General features: G+C 45.3%; 5 protein-coding genes across 5 annotated transcripts; 2 read left to right on the forward strand and 3 right to left on the reverse strand.

Annotated features, from left to right (window-relative positions):
• Positions 1 to 5,985: 5,985 nt before the first annotated feature.
• Positions 5,986 to 6,841, reverse strand: N0V89_001499 (uncharacterized protein; the record flags this gene model as incomplete). Its single annotated transcript, XM_056210310.1, has 3 exons — positions 5,986 to 6,078; positions 6,152 to 6,643; positions 6,695 to 6,841. The coding sequence occupies 3 exons, from the start codon at positions 6,839 to 6,841 to the stop codon at positions 5,986 to 5,988; spliced, it is 732 nt and encodes a 243-aa protein (XP_056077132.1).
• A 4,120-nt stretch (positions 6,842 to 10,961) lies between these two features.
• Positions 10,962 to 11,892, reverse strand: N0V89_001500 (uncharacterized protein; the record flags this gene model as incomplete). Its single annotated transcript, XM_056210311.1, has 2 exons — positions 10,962 to 11,799; positions 11,849 to 11,892. 2 exons carry the CDS (start codon positions 11,890 to 11,892, stop codon positions 10,962 to 10,964), a joined length of 882 nt encoding a protein of 293 aa, XP_056077133.1.
• Positions 11,893 to 12,094: 202 nt separating this feature from the next.
• N0V89_001501 (uncharacterized protein) lies at positions 12,095 to 12,862 on the reverse strand (the record flags this gene model as incomplete). Its single annotated transcript, XM_056210312.1, has 2 exons — positions 12,095 to 12,763; positions 12,818 to 12,862. The coding sequence occupies 2 exons, from the start codon at positions 12,860 to 12,862 to the stop codon at positions 12,095 to 12,097; spliced, it is 714 nt and encodes a 237-aa protein (XP_056077134.1).
• Positions 12,863 to 13,906: 1,044 nt separating this feature from the next.
• Positions 13,907 to 14,947, forward strand: N0V89_001502 (uncharacterized protein; the record flags this gene model as incomplete). The annotated part of the gene is made up of 1 exon (XM_056210313.1): positions 13,907 to 14,947. One exon carries the CDS (start codon positions 13,907 to 13,909, stop codon positions 14,945 to 14,947), a length of 1,041 nt encoding a protein of 346 aa, XP_056077135.1.
• Positions 14,948 to 15,071: 124 nt separating this feature from the next.
• On the forward strand, positions 15,072 to 16,435 carry N0V89_001503 (uncharacterized protein; the record flags this gene model as incomplete). The annotated part of the gene is made up of 2 exons (XM_056210314.1): positions 15,072 to 15,134; positions 15,266 to 16,435. 2 exons carry the CDS (start codon positions 15,072 to 15,074, stop codon positions 16,433 to 16,435), a joined length of 1,233 nt encoding a protein of 410 aa, XP_056077136.1.
• Between the last annotated feature and the right edge of the window lie 349 nt (positions 16,436 to 16,784).

A 16,784-nucleotide genomic window follows, 5' to 3' on the forward strand; every position in this document is an offset into this window, starting at 1 on the left:
TTAGAAGTACTAAGAGAGTATAAAGTATAGATATATATATTTATAGAAAAGAAAGGAAAAGTAAACCTACTAGAATATTAACCCTAAGATTATATAATTAACCTAGAAGAAGGGAAGACGCCACCCTTTAGACTACTATATAGTAAAATAGGAGAAGAACTCTAAAAAGAATATAAATTTATTAAAATAAACCTAGTAAAAGGATATATTAGACTATTAAAGTTACTAGTAGTAAGTCCTTTTATATTTATTAAAAAGAAGGATAGATTAGATAAACTATATATTAACTACTAAGTAATTAATAATATAATAATTAAAAATAGATACCTATTACCTAATATCTTAGAGCTTAGAGATAGACTCTTAAGGGTAAAAGTCTTTATAATAATAGACTTAAGAGATAGATACTACCTAATTAGAATAAAGAAAGATAAAGAATAGAAGATAGTATTTTAATTACACTATAGACTCTTTAAGTACCTAGTAATACCTTTTAGACTTACTAATACACTAGTAACCTTTTAAGCACTTATTAATAATATACTCTATAAACACTTAGATATATTTATTATTATATATATAAATAATATTCTTATCTTTTCTAAGAATAAATCTAACTATACTAAGTATATATAGATAGTACTAAAAGCACTAGATAAAATACACTTAAGGATTAAACTTAAGAAATACTAATTTAATATTAAATAACTTAAATTTTTTAGATACGTTATTACTACTAAAGAAATTAAGATAGTACTAAGTAAAATAGAGAGTATTAGAAACTAGCCTATACTAAAAACTATAAAGAATATCTAAGAATTCTTAGAATTCTATAGATTTAATTAATAGTTTATTAAAGATTACGTAAAGGTTATAATACTATTAATAAACCTTACTAGAAAGAATACGCCTTTTAAATAGATAAATAAGTGTAGAATATTATTCTAACTTCTTAAAATAGTATATATTATAGAACTAGTTCTCGTTTATTTTAGGAGTAATAAACTACTATAATTCGAAACTAATATAAGTAATCTTATACTAGGAGCATACGCAAAGTAAGAATAAAATAGTAAATAGTACCTAATTACTTATTACTTATATAAGTTTAATAACGTAGAAACATAATATAATATATATAATAAAGAACTCTATACTATTATTAAAGTCTTAAAACACTAGAGAATCTATACTCTTAGCTATTTAATACTAGAAATCTACACGGATTATAAAAACCTACTTAGGTTTACAATAATAAAGGAACTAACACTATAATAATAAAGATAATTATAGACCACTAGATAGTATAAGTTTAAAATTATCTATATAGTAGGAAAAGAAAACGGATAAGTAGACGCACTTAGTAGATAAAGTAATCTAGTAGAAGAAAAGGTTAAGACCTACTTAGTAATTCTTTATAGAAATAAAAATAGATCTCTTAAACTAATAGTAGAACTTAACTAACTCTTAGTTATTAACTAAGAAGTACTAAAATAACTATAAACTAAGATTATTAGATAATACTATAATAACCTAACGTATAGACACCTAGGCATTACGAAAATAATAGAACTTATATAACAAAATTATATATTTAGAGGAATAAAAGAGGCTATAACTAAGTATATCTAAAAATATATAGAATACTAAAAGAATAAATATAGCACACACCTTAAGTATAGAGAAATATAACTAATTAGAATACTAATAGCACCTTTTAAAGACATCGCTATAGACTTTATTATAGAAATACTAGACTTAATTAACCTAGCCACAAAAACCTTATATAATAGCATTTTAGTAATTATATATTAATTTACGAGCTATATCGAATTAATTCTATGCCTAAAGAATATAATAGCTAAAGAACTAGCTTATCTTTTAAGATAAGTAGGTTAGACACTATAGTATTCTAAAGATAATTATTAGTAATAGAGACAAACTCTTTATATTAAACTTCTAGATAATATTTATAGTACTTATTAGAATAAAATAAAAACTATCTATAGTATATTATCTATAGATAGATAGAAAAATAGAAAGAATAAATTAAACTATAGAAACGTATCTATAAATATACTATAATAAGTAAAAAAATAACTAGGTTTTACTATTACCTATGGCATAATTAGTATATAATAATAAGGTATTAATAGTAATAAAGCAAACACCTTACTATACTATATATAGAAAATATCTAAATCTCTTTAACTAATAACTACTAACAAATATTAACGTAAAAGAAGCCATAGATATAGTAGATAATATAAAAAAATATATAATAAACTCTAAGAAAACCTTAAGAAAGCTTAATAGTAAAGTATTTTATATATAAACTAGAAATAAAAAATAGCACCTTAGCTAAAAAAAAAGGGGATAAAGTATATCTACTTATAAAGAATCTTTATACATAAAAGAAAAAATATAAGAAATTAGATTATATTAAGGTTAGACCATTTTACATTTCTAAATAAATATTACTAGTAAACTATAGATTAGAATTACTACTAGATATAAAGGTATACCTAGTATTCTATATATTACTATTAGAACTAGTAGACCCTAAGACACTAGTTAAAACCACCTTCTATTATAGAGCTAAAGAGGAAACTAAATTTAAAGTTAAAAGTATTATATACGTAAGAACCTATAAAGGAATCTAATAATATCTTATTAAATAGAAAGGATACCTAGATAGTAAAAATACTTAGAAACTAAGAAGTAACCTAGATAACTATTAGATAAAAGTTAAGGAATATAAATAAAACCTTTAGTACCCTATCTTATAATAGAAGATATAAAGACATACCTATCTACTAGATATAGGAGGAATATTTTTCTAGAAATTAGAAGGGAGATTATCTATTACTAACTAGATAGAGGGGTAAAGCTCTATAGAACTAGTAGGCTAAGTAGGCTAAGTAAAATTCTTATCTAACTCTACTAACACTATACTTTCTACTATAATAACTTTACTAGTATACTTTTTATTCTATAATAACTACTTCTTTAACTAATCCTCTTTTGCTTAAGCTATATATATAGCTTTAAAAGTAGTATTCTACTTCTTTTATACTTTATCTAATTATACTTCTAACTTTTTCTTCTTAGTAACTAACCGCGAGAACTTATTCTAAGTAATAGTAATATTATATTTTAAACCTTACTTCTAACACTTACTATACTTTTCTAAACTAATGTAGACCTTATAAACATAGGCATATAACTAATAAAATAAGCACTTTAATACTATAATAACGCTATAGTTTTTAATAGTAAAAATAAGGTCGTAACGACGCTTTATAGAATAATAGTTAGTAGGCATAATTCTTTAAGGGCAAAGAATAAGAAGGGGAAGGATAATATTATAAACTAGATAATAGTAGGGAAGTTTAGGCGCTTATAAAAGTAGAAGATATAATAACTAGAGTTATAATAAGATAAAGATATACTAAGTTACTTAGATAGTAGTTATGTAACTTACTTAGCTACTTAGGGTTCCTAAATACCTAAGTAGCTAAGAACTATTACGTAACCTACTTAGTTATTTAGGGCTCCTAAGTAACTAAGTAAGATCCCTATATAGGAATATAAGGATAAACCTTTATACTTATATTTAACCTAAGTTTTAATCTATTATTTAGATTTACTTAGGCCTTCCTTATTAACTTACTATACTTTATAAGATACTTCTATATTAATAAGAACCCCTTCTTCCTTCCCTTAGTAAGTCTTACCTAAGAACTAACCCTAACCTATTTAGGATTAGCTACCTATTTAGATTTAATAATTTCTAAGTTTTTTTTATTCTTTATAGTTAAATTCTATAGTTAAAATTAGAGCACATCTTCTACACTAAAAATCTATTAGTCTTCTTATATAATTATTACCTTACCTTTCTTAGTATAACTAGAATATTCTTTTACCCCCTCTTTATTATTTATTCGCTCTCGTCCACTAAATACCTATAAGGCCGGCCTAGGTTAGGTACGTGGAAACACCTTATAATATATAAATAGGGAAGTGCTAAAGTCTTTAACTTAATTAGTAACTTATATAAAATATATAATATTTAACTTTAGAATTAAAAAGAGATAAAATAGTTACCTATCTACTAATTTACTAACCTAGAGTAGCTAGTAAAGCTACCTAAGAATATAAAGCTAAATTACCTTATAGGGAAGTATTAGAATCCTACTAGTTTTTCTATATAACTAGTATATATAGTTACTTATTACTCCTAGCTATTTTAGATAGTTTAATTAATCTATCTTATCTATTCTACCTTAAGGCACTTATTTTAATAGATATAAGATTAGCTAGTTACCAAGAAAGGTTAGTAAGTGCCACATGGGATTATTTATCCTAGGGTGTACCCTAGGGTAACTCACTGTACAATGGGTGTCTAAAATCATAGGGTAATACTGTATCGTGGGTGATCACTCGCAGTAGGTGCTACCGCCATAATTCCGACTTATTCCTTCGGCCACTGGGGTAGCATGTTTGCGCTTAAGTCATACCCCAGCAGATGACAAATTCGCTGAATGAACCAAACAATACATAGAGACCACAACGGAGAAATTAAAAACGACTTGTGGAGTCTTGCTCCGTGCTCTACTTGGAGATGGTGTAGACCTCGCCTGCGATGCTGGAGGTTGTCGCTAGAACAACGGTACTACGCAACAAGGTCGAGCAAAACCTCGGGTTGAGCGGTTTGTGGGCTGTAAAGATGGCTGGACCTACAGTAAGAATAGTATATTCATATATGTGAACCGCAACAATGGTCGTTGGCGTACTGTCGTGCATCGATTTTTCGAGCGACATGTTACATGACAATCACCCCTTGAAAACAGCGCGACCGCATCCAAAATATACGCCCATTCGACCATGCAAGTAAAGCGAGAAGACTCTACATGACCATCATGAAACAGCATGCACAAGGATTGATCAAATGTAGTCGCGATAAGATCTAAACGACGATATTCGCGCAGTGTACCTACGACATTAACACCACCACCACCAATCTATCTCATACCGCCACTCACGACACTCAACCCTCCAACCCTTCCAAACCCTTAAACCACTCAAACCCCCCAATCCCAGCCACCATGCACATTTGTTCTTCCCACCACCCCTTGCCTCGCGGCGCCCACCACGCCGCGTCACACAAACGCCCTTCCCCACTCAACCTCCAGGGCCTCCCAACCTTAATCCAACCATCCCCTCCCAGACCACCCGTTCACTCCTACCTTGAAATTAAAGCCTATCTCTTTCCGCTATCTCATTTCCAGCCCCGCGACTCCAAACGGGCATGAAGGCAGGCTTTGGCCACCCGTTCTCACACTGCGGCGGGTCGTGACAAGGGGCAGGCCACGCACTGGCGTGCGATGGCGAGCTGGAACGAGATAGAAGCGGGGAGGGCCGGGATGAGGTGGGGTGGGGATTAAGGTTATTTCGACGTTGTGGAAGGCAGTGTGTATATACTTTTAAGGTTGTGTAGGTAGCACGTGGCGAACGTGGAGGGAATGTGGGCGACAGCCTTGACAGGGCGCTAGCGCGAGATGGATGGCAGTCGCGACGCTTGAGGGTCGACGTCTGCGCAGCGCAAATCACCCAAAGTGAATAAAAACTACGACTTAACAACTGCGAGCTTACTCACGATTTGGATCTCTGTCGATAGTGTCATGGAGATGTCGAGACAGTACAAAGAGACAGCCTACAAACAGCGAATGCTCTGCGACCGTAACGATGCATTGCGAGCCAGATCAACACACCTTGGACATGACAATAGAATGTGAATCATCACGTAGGGGAGAAGCAAGACACATGGTTCTGGGTTTTTAGATCAAGTTCTGGATTGTCTACTACAACTCTACCGCACGCCCATTACATCCCCCGCTCCTAATCCTCTTCTAATCGAACCATGAGCGCTAATCGTGCAAAGTCATAGCCTGCCCGGAGGCAAGCTCAGTTGAAATATGACATTTACAAGAAGAAAGCAGCGAAAGCACCAACACCAGCAACGAAGCCAACGGTGTTGACGGAAGCAGCACCGGTGAAATAATCAGTAGTGGTGGGCTGTGCGGGGTACCCAGTACCAACAGGGGCGGTGCCGGAAGCGACAGGCGCGCTGGGGCGGGCATGTAGCCACTTCCAGCGGGCGCCGAGGGTAGGGAGCCGGGGCAACGGGGTACGGGGCCGAAGAAGGCGACGAGCCAGTTGGGACGGGAGCTACGGGGTAACCGGGAGCAGTACCGCTGGGGACAACAGGGACAGCGGGGGTGCCTGAGGGAGTCTCGTAAGGAAGGGTCACAGTGACGGTGGTCTGAGTTGTGCACTCACTGCTGGGAGCGGGCACCGGCATGGTGGGGTACGCCGAAGTCTCAGGGACAGCCGGGACCGACGACGGGACCTCGTAGGCAGACGAGGAGGGCACTTCGGGCACGTAGGCGGACGAAGAGGGAACCTCGTAGGCGGACGAAGAAGGCATCGGGACGTAGGCGGACGAAGAGGGGACTTCCGGCACGTAGGCGGAGGAAGAAGGAGTACCGTAGCCAGGGACCTCAGGAGTCTCCGAGGGCACCTCAGGCACGTAGGCGGTAGAGGAAGCAGCCTCGGGGGTAGAGACCGGGTAGCTGGGCACCTGAATTCATGTGAGCAATTGATGAATACGAATGGATCACAAAAAACATACCTCAGGGGTGGGGGTCTCAGCCGGGTAGGAGACAGCAGGGGCGGAGGACTCCTCGCCAGTGCTGTAACCAGAGCCGTAGCTGGGCTGGCCGTAGCTGGGGGCCGCAATGGCGGCGGTGAAGAGAGTAGCAGCAATGAATCCACGCATTTTGGCTGATTAAGTAATTGAACTTGGGGGTAGGAGAAAGGTGGTTGGTTGGTTGGCGGAGGGTATTATTAAGGATAGTATAAGTTGGTAAACGACTGGACGACCGAAAGGTCAGGTAGGACTTGAGCTGTAGATTGGCTTGAGTGAAGTGAAGAGAAAAGTCGACAGCGAGGCCGTGGAATGTTTATGTAGGCTAGGGAGATTGCGGCGACCGCGGTGCGGCCGGAAACAGGCGCCCCATTCGAAAGGAGAGAAACAGCGGGCACCAGGGGTAGACGGATTTCGGGCCATGCGAGTGGTCTTGGCGGTGCATTGACTAGCGCAGGAACCATGCAATCCTGCAGCACGGTGGCCAGTCGATGGGCTCGAGCCCCTGATGCTAGGCCGAGAAAGGCAGTTCTGGCTGTCAATGTGCTCTGTGGCGGTCGTATTTTCAGATGAACGGGGGTGTGCGAGAGGGCTGCCAGTTGCTTAGTCGAGCCTCCATGATTGCGCTGTGCTGACGGCTCTGCCGGGCGGCTATTGCGAATATCTGGGTGCCGGATGGCGCTCGCGGATTGGGATGTGCACAGCACCAGTGCTGGAGATGACTTCTCGACACCCTCCACAATGCGCTGGCGGTGGCGGTGGGCCTGTGTCGTTGGTGTGTTGTTTGCTGTGTGCGCTTTGCCGGAACAGGTCACGGGTCGGCTAAAGTTCGACCGCCGAATGCGCCGTCCTTCCACCGCCGACAACATTCGAAGTGACGTGAAGATGCCAACAAGGAAACAACATGGGGGCCGCCCTGACGATCACTGCTCAGAATCGGGGAACTGCTGCTCTGTCAGCCCTTCCCTGCCGACTGCCCTCCTACCAGTGTCGCATGTCGTCCACCCAAAATCACCGACCCTCTCTGCCTTGGGCCTTGAGACAAGTGTCCGGATGCGTTTCGGCGGAGATTTACCATCGTGGCCATCTGCAGCCTCAGCGTATACGCTGTGGCACCTTCGAGACCGTTGTCCACCTCCACAACTCGTGACCGCCATTCCCCAGGGCGACTTCAAGCTTCTGCACGCCGAGTCACACAAAGCGCGACACGCTGGGTCCTGACTCTTCGCCCGTCGCCCCGCCCAAATCGATAAACACCATGACAAGCATCGCACGCACGTTCGTTCGTGGGTTGGTGGAAATTAAGCATGGTCGCTCGCTATAGGGCTAGCTACCCATTTGAATTCGCTTGCCTTTTTGGGCCGAAGCTTCTTGCTCCCTGTTCGAAAGGCGCCGAGCCTTATTTCGCTTGTTGGCCACTCTCGTTGCGTCCTGCATGCGTCGTGCAGAAAGGCGGGGAGGCCTTTCACCGCAGTCCTCCCACACCGCCGACCATCGCACCAGGTTTCAGCCTTTCGAGCTGCGCAACGGCTTCCCCAACATTGATTCGAACCTTTTCTTGCGCCTTCAATTGGTGCCTATCGCATTGTTGTGCAGTCGCCCAGTTGTCAATAGACATCTTCAAGTAGGGCCGAAGATCGAGAACGCCATCGCCCCAGTGCAAATCGCCCGAAAGGAGCCATGTTCCCCCTGCCAAGACATGTCGATCACGGCGTTATCGCAGCGCCTAAGTGATATCAGGCTGTTTATGGGTCTCGGTACGAACGCTTTGGGCGACGCGAAATTCGACAATGATCCTTCCGTTCGCTTCGAAAACGTGCAACGGCACATTGGACGGCCGAGCTGCTTGGTTGGGTTTGGATGTGCTCTTGGGCATCATCTATGCCTCTCCGCGGCTTGTTATAGGAGACGCTATGGCAGCTTGGTCCATTTCGCCATCGAACTCAGGGTTTCTACCATTTCCCTTTCGACATTTTCTTATCATGTTCTTTGATGCCTCGATTCGAGATGGACCTGAGTACTCAAGATCAACCGACAAATTTCCTCAACTCTCCGACCCACGCGACAGCAACATGCCCCGACACTCTGCCAAACTGTTGACCACTCGCCTCCGCACGCGATCACATGCAGTCTTGCTTGATTCGTTCTCGATTATCACTGTGTCCCCTCTGAGCCGCATCGTTCTCCCGCTCGAAGTCGATCCTGAAACGTTGGGTCCAAAGCCACTGCCGATCGTACGGACCGGATGGGAAAAAAAAATAACATGGAGACTTCGATGTCGTCAAGTTTTCGGCCACAACGCCCTGTATATTGCCGTGCGTGGAATTTCATAAACATCAACCTTGGGTTGTGAGGTCTATGCGGTTGAGAATATTTGTTCTCATACCACACGACGTTTCCTGTGCTACAAGCAGCGTTTGTGCTCACCCTTGCGCAAGGTGCTTTTTGCAGCGTTCCTCTTCGTCCCTTGGACTTTGACCCGGACTATAATTCTCGCTTTAGGTAGGTATTGCTTTTCGTTGTTTCCTTACGTCGGAGTCACATCTGCTCAACCTCAATGCATGCATATACTTCTCGATGACTTTTTCGGGAGGACACGAGCTCCAGCAGTCCGGTCTATGATCATCGCAGGTTCCACAATGTCGTTCTCGAAGACTTGATCCGCTACCATCGAAACCGATCTATCTCACCATTCAATGTCCGACGCCGACGTATCGCAACATTATCTGAACCTGCGAAGACATCTTCGGACACTTGATTCGTTGGAACGGTGTTTGTCCTAGAGGAAGCCTCTGCCTTGGAATACTTATCGTCCAGCTTCTAGGATTTACGTTCACTACTGCCGGTTGCGTATCTGGCTTCTGGACACCTGCGCGCATGGTACCGAACACACACCTGGAGCCGCGTTATCCCCAATTTGCCTCGGAATAATCTTTGCCTCATCCCGTCTGTATTCGCAGGGCCTGCTCTACTGGATTACTTCCGCGCTCGTCCCCTGTTTCGCCGCGCTTGGAGGTACCACCTGGTACTTAAGGCGTTTCCTTGTTGCACGAACAGAACCTCGGCCGTTAAAGCTTCCACGATCCGGGCGTCACGAGATGACACTCTGCAATCCGTCCCGGTTTACCGATGGGAACTTCACCTTGGATTCCAAGGAGATATCCGACAATGCAGCAGGAGTGACCTGGTTATCGCTTTCCATTTTCTAGGAAGCAGCAATTCATTGCCAGTCCAACCACGAAAAGAAGTCCGCGCGAGATTCTCTCTGTCATTGTAATCGTTCGGCTCGAGCACCGCATACGCATACGCACCAGCGATACCGAAGATCCAATAACTTTCTCTCGAGAAATCCCTGCTCTATTCGCACTCGAAGTAACGCATCATTCACCGCTAGGCAGCATCCTCAGGTTCTGCCTCGCACGCGATGTGCGCATACCTCCAAAGGCCTTGACTATTGGAGTCTGGCCTATCCAACAGGAACACATTGTCCCCGGTTTTCAACCATTGGTGACGGTCAATGGCCACAAACTCAGCGCCCATGCGATCATAACAGAGCCCTGTTCCAGCATGCCCATTTTGATCTGGAATTTTTGCTCCGGGTCAATACCCACCTCCTCGTCATAGCTGAACAACCAAGCTCGCCCGTTCCAAGGCTCACTACCCCCCACCCCTAGACCGATCGCGCGTCGTTGCCGCAGCTTTTTACAGCTCACATGGGACATTTCCAACTCGAATAAGATCTTTGGCACTGATGAGTCCGTAGTGGAGCCGAATCCCGCCCTTTCGCTGCGTCTCGATATTCCAGGACATTGTAGACGGCCGCGAAGCGTCCATGATCGCCCATTACGCACTTTTTTACCTCGACGGTCATGCCATCCTTCAACAGACATGTTGACCAATCTGTCACATTTCCTAACCCGTTGAAAACAGGATCCGTTTCGTTTTCCACGTCCCCGACTTCGAGTGCTTCTGCGTCCCAGTAACAATACACTGCCCTTCCACCCATCACGCGTATCATGGGACTAACTCCTCCCCCGGGCATCCATCCGTCGTGTGGAGGCCGTATAGTCCCATGAGGCAGGACGTATTCTGCCTGCCCTGTAACGAGACGGAGGGTGTCGAGGTGCATGTGTTGTAGTGTGGTTCTAGGCTTTGCATCCGAGGCGGAGAAGTACACGATTGGTAGGTTTGCTCTTAGCATAGATATCGCGGAGTTCGTATGTAGATAGAGCGCGGGTGGTAGCACAAAGCGTCAATCCACGACCGAGAAATTGAACCAATCCTCCAAGCCTGGCAAAACCAGCATCTCGTCAATCTCAGCCTGGCTGAACCTCGGTCTCCCATATACATCTACTGGAGGTGGATGATCGAGATTCGCATTCGGAGAGCCATCGGAACGTCCATCCGCTGTAACCGTGTCCCTACTGATAGCATGCACTCCGCAGTCCTTGTTACCAATCCAATTCTGAAAGTTTGCGTAGTTCGTTTTACTTCGACCACCCTGTCCTTTCTGCGCATTCCTATTCAATCTGGAAACAGCTGCTTCGAGCGCCTCAACTGCTGCCTTTTCCTGGTTGCCCGAGTATATGCCCAGCAACATCTTATTCAGGAGCGCCTTCCCCTTTGCGATAGCCTCTTCAACCTCCTCGTTCGGCCCATCCATGCGCTTCGCTAAGAGCACCATCAAAGCGGCACAAAGGGTGGATGATTCAGTGTAAGACGCCCGTGCTAGCCCGCTTCGATCGCACAGAATCTGAATTATATCGATGACTGCTAGAGAGCTTCGGACACAATCAAGCACAAGCGTATCGCGCATGTCTGAGATAGCCAACTGGCCTTTCCCTAGCGGCGTGGGATGTGTGCTTTCTTTTGCTTCGAAGATGAAGGGTCGGCCGATGAAGATGTGCACTAGATGGTATGTCAACGCTAGGTGGTGAGAGGATCGAAAGGCGGGGTTGGTAGGCTCGAAAGGCTTGCGTGTGTTGTTGTGGGGATGGAAGTGCCAGTACTGCTGTATAGTCTGCTTGAGATCGAGCAGTGAGCGCATAGCTGATGCTTTAGTGCTTTGTGGGCCTGTCTTGAAAGTAACGCTGTGGCGGTAGGTTAGCGAAGCGATTAAATCCGGTAAGTCGCGCCTACATCACATTTCTAGCTTCTTCTAGTGTATCTACGAACTTGATCATGGCGACTGTGTGGGGTCTAGTATCCGCAAGTTGCGTTTCGGGAAGAAATTCTGGTAGCCCGATGTTTGCTTCATCGCGGGAAATCGAGACTGGTCTGCCGTGTAGGATGCAGACACGCCTATGTTACCAATCAGAATATTACAGAAGACTCGATGACGAATGGTCGATCAGAAAGCCGAGTTCAATGTGCGCACTAACCTTTCTAATGTGCACGTTGTCCACCATATCCAATAAATTGGAAGAGTCTTTTGCGTTTCCGGTTTGCGGATACATAAACGATGTAGGTCGTTCTGGGTGGCAATTCTGATGGCGATGCCCAAATAGGTGCATGACAGCCCTGAAGCGTCCAACGGTACTGTTGTATACTGTAAGAAGATATTGTCTTGATGGAAAAGGGGCGACACTCACACGTGAAGACACCTAACAAAAGGAACGCCTGTACGCTCTCGATCGACGCCGCGACCATTACATCAGGTATGAGCTTACAGGCGGCGTGGTAGAAGTATAGCGCAGTCTCGTCGTCTTTGGATGCAGCGTCACCGTGCTCGAGCAGCGTATCGCCCTCATCCCCGGGGATCGAACTCAGATGTGCAAACTGTGTACCGATTGCGAAAACCATCAGGAGAGTGCAGATCCAGGGGCTATCTGCGGCAGTCACAGTGGACGAAGTTGTGTAGATGTCACGCAGCTTGATGCGTAGCCATTGTTCATTGGCGTACACGTAGTTCGTATGAGCATACGTGAAGAAGACATCAAAGAGGAACTCAGCAACGTGTGTAGGCGGGATCGCTGCGACAGCTTCGAAGACTTGTGGGGACTGTGAGTATAGGTGATTTGGTGTAGGTGATGAACCACTCAGCTGTCCTTTGGCCTGTAATCAAGATTGGCTCTTGGGTCTACCAACGTACGTGACTTGCAAACTTACCTCTGCATAGCGTCCCGTGAGCTGACGGTCGACACTCTCTTGCATTCGAGTCGAGAATCGAGAGTGAGATAGCTCCGCAAAGTCCACTGAAGACCATTAGAGACAACACAAATAAACAAGGGAAGGGAATGTAAGATGACTTACAGGGAACGTTTGGCGACGACTCGTCACGTCCTTCTGCACGCGCATATTGATACGGTGTGGAACTGAGATAGGGTGTCGCTTGATCACTGGTCCCATCGCTAATGGAATCGACAATGGGCTCAAGCGTCGCCAGATCGAAGCTACTTATGTTGGTGTGATGAGCAACAATCTTCTCAAGAAGCTTGATTCGACTAAGATCGAAAAATTCGCTTGAAAGTAAGTTAGAATCAGTCGACGGACAAGCTATCAATATACCCACGCTCTGTTGATACCGATACTTGTACCACCTTGGTCCTGTGTGGTTCCTGAAGGATTCGGTATGTTACAAGAATAGCCGACGCGTATGCACCGCTCGCAGGGATAACCGCCTCTACACTTTTCTTTCATCCGGCGACACGTTTCGCAGCTATGAGAAAATTAGCAATGCATACCGACATTGCCATGGAGCTACGCACGCCCGGGAGGTTCTCTTGCGGGGCCCCTCTGCTACGTCTGGCCGCTTACGTCTGAGCCCCGGTGTGTCCTGAGCATCAGATACCATTCTTCTGCTTCCGACTCTAGAGATCCGATGTCAATCTGCAGGTAACGACAAAAGGAAAAGATGGTGATGGAAAGAGAATCAAGCCGGTCCTTCCTCCGGTCCAACCCCGGTCGCATGTCCGGTTCCGGTCTACGCTAGTCGTGAGCTAAGAGGCAGCGGCGACAACCTTCTCATCATCTAAGTCCACTTCCCAACACGGGATCATTCGAGCGGATCTTTCCGCAGAAACCACTAACGGCCTATACCCACCATCGACGAAACAATTTGGAAGAACACAACGCAATAGTACCTCCTCCACTCAAGTGCTGGGACAAAATAAAACACCCGGATATCCTGTACGCACCTGGGCAACCGCATTCTTTAAGCGCTCCTTACTTGCTTGAACGATTGTCAAGTCCCCCAATATGGCATCATCATTCTGGGTGGAGACTGAGGACTGGCACACAGCTGGTGAACCATTTCGAATCGTCGAGAACCTGCCTCCTGGGCATACTACAGAAGGATCCACCGTAGCTGAACGCCGACTCAATATCATCAAAACACCTGGAAATCCTCTCGACACTCTTCGCCAATCGCTTTGCCACGAACCTCGCGGCCATGCCGACATGTACGGCGGCTTCATCGTCCCACCAGACGACTCCGAAGCCCACTTCGGCGTTCTATTCTGGCACAAGGATGGATTCTCTACGGCATGCGGTCACGGAACGATAGCCTTGGGCTACTGGGCGATCAGTAAAGGAATTGTAAAAGCTCCTGAAGGCGATGGAGTTGTGGATGTCAAGGTCGACGTTCCTTCCGGGAGAGTCGTCGCGAGCGTCGCGATTAAAGCGGGAAAGCCAGTCCATGCTGACTTCGTCAACGTGTCGAGCTACCAGCTAGCCCGCAGCATACCCGTTGAGGTGACCCCGCGAAACCTGAAGATTGAAGTTGATCTCAGCTTCGGTGGCGCGGTCTATGCATCGGTTGATGCGACAGATTTTGGACTGCGCGTCGAGCCCCAAAACTACGATCTTTTCGTAGCTCTTGGACGAGAAATCAAGGCTACTCTAGGGAAGCGGGCGCATTATGGAAAATACGATTTGTACGGCGTGATCTTCTTCAACGAGGACGTTAGGGGAGGCGCGGATCCAGAAGCGGTTCAGCAGCGGAACGTCACAGTCTTCGCAGACGGACAGATTGATCGCTCTCCATGCGGTTCAGGAACCTGCGCTAGGCTTGCAGTCCTGCTCGCACAGGGAAGACTTGGAACCGGAAAGTCAAAGTTGTTGCATCGGTCGATAGTTGATACTGTCTTCGAAGCGGACATAATCTCTCAGGAACAGAGTCCTATCGAAGGTTTTCCGGCATGTATACCTCGTGTCAGAGGTCGGGCAAATTTGGTGGGCCGCATGAATTTCTTCATTGATCCAACAGACGACGTCTTCCCGGGCTTCATCTTCAGATGATATATGAACTTGAATTATCGTGGCTTCCTAAATACAACAATAACACATAGATACTCGTGCGGCTCTACAGAACCTTTGCGAATGATCGCTAAAGTCGGACCGGAACGCGATTGCGCCTTGCTCAATGTCTAGTGCTCTCACTCTTTCCGCTGAGGCCGTCTCCGATACCGGTATGCTCGAGACCCACGTACACGTAGGGCGCAAGCTTGATGTGGTAAATGTGGCAGTTTGCCGGTTCTACCGGTCTCGCAGAGTTGCGGTTAGATGCGGGGAATGACTAGCCTAATAAAGCGTGCCATAAGCTGCTGACATGTTCAGACAACAACAGACCATTGGAAGTCACTCATCGCTCCGAAGGTATTGAGTAACTTCATCTTGGACTACGACGTCACCATGTTCACCGTGCTCTCCGACAAAGACATCCAGCGAATACTTCGAGAACTCTCACCCAGCGCACTCAACGACCTAACCCAAATCCTCTCCAAAGCCCTCACAAACTACTCCACACAAAATGAAGGCGAATACCAACCACATCGCGCAGCTGTCACCCGGCCAAACGGCCAAGTCAGCCTCTTTATGCCTGCAACAACGGAGAACCTCGTCGGCGTAAAGATCGTCGGCGTCGCTCCATCCCCAGATCCCTCAACTCTCCCACCGGGCACAAAACCCCAAGCAGGCTTGAAAAGCGCCCTGACCCTGTGCGACGAGCTAGGCCAAGCCATTGGAATCTTGAATGCCGCAGAGCTAACAGCGTTCCGCACGGCGTTGGGTTCGATGCTGCTTTACAAGGATAGAAAGAATACGGGGAATATTGTTGTGTTCGGGGCGGGGAAGCAGGCGCTGTGGCACCTACGCCTTGCAGTCCTCCTTCGAGCCGAAGACATCAGGCACATTACCATCGTCAATCGGTCAAGCCAACGGTCGCAAGAATTAATCGAAATACTCAAAAGCGACGCTGGGTGGCCTTCACCTATCACCTTGCAAGCACTCGAACAACATGAAGTGAAAGAGTTGGAGTCTCAGGTTTCAGTATCTGATGTCATCTTCTGCACAACACCTAGCAAATCGCCTCTGTTTCCCGCAGCCTGGCTCACTTCGGAAATGGCACGCAAAAAGGCAAGATACATTGCTGCCATAGGCTCATACCGACTAGACATGGCGGAGATTGATCCGGATCTTTTGAAAAAGGTGGCTGATCCGTCAGGTGAATTTTCATCTCAGGTCTGGCAGGGCTCAATCACAGTGGATAGCCGTGAGGGCTGTCTGCAAGAGGCCGGAGAGCTCGTCAGCTCAGGTGTGCCCATCGACAAGTGGCTGGAAGTCGGTGCGATCAAAGAAAGTTCTTCGTCCGAAAAGGAGGACTGGCTGAAGAATGGTTTTGTGATTTACAAGAGCGTTGGCATTGGCATCATGGACCTGGCAATCGGAAGGGCATTGCTCGACCTCGCTCAAGCGAAGAATATAGGCTTGACAGCTGATGATTTCTAAGGAGGTTTACGTTGCAATTTCGTAGATGTAGTCCGTCCGAAGAGGGCGGACGCTGGTATGGCGAAGAGAAGAGCCCTAAGGTGAATTACATCGTATATAGAAATGGATGAGATGGAAAGAAGCACGAATGCGATATTCCAGATAGGGGCGATTACACCTGTACACGCATAGGGAATAGTGCTTTCCAGATGTGGACAGCAATGTGGTTACTCTCCCTCGGCGCCAAGTGCGGCTGACATGTTCTTACCTTCCCTCACCTTCGCGAACGAACAAACGAACAAAGATTTCATGATGAGGCGAGCTGAAATACTGGACAAGAGTTTTTGAAGGGGCTGAGTTACTCACCGAT

This window comes from Didymosphaeria variabile (assembly GCF_027946475.1).
Source record: "Didymosphaeria variabile strain IMI 356815 chromosome Unknown scaffold_1, whole genome shotgun sequence".
Classification (NCBI taxonomy): Eukaryota; Fungi; Ascomycota; class Dothideomycetes; order Pleosporales; family Didymosphaeriaceae; genus Didymosphaeria; species Didymosphaeria variabile.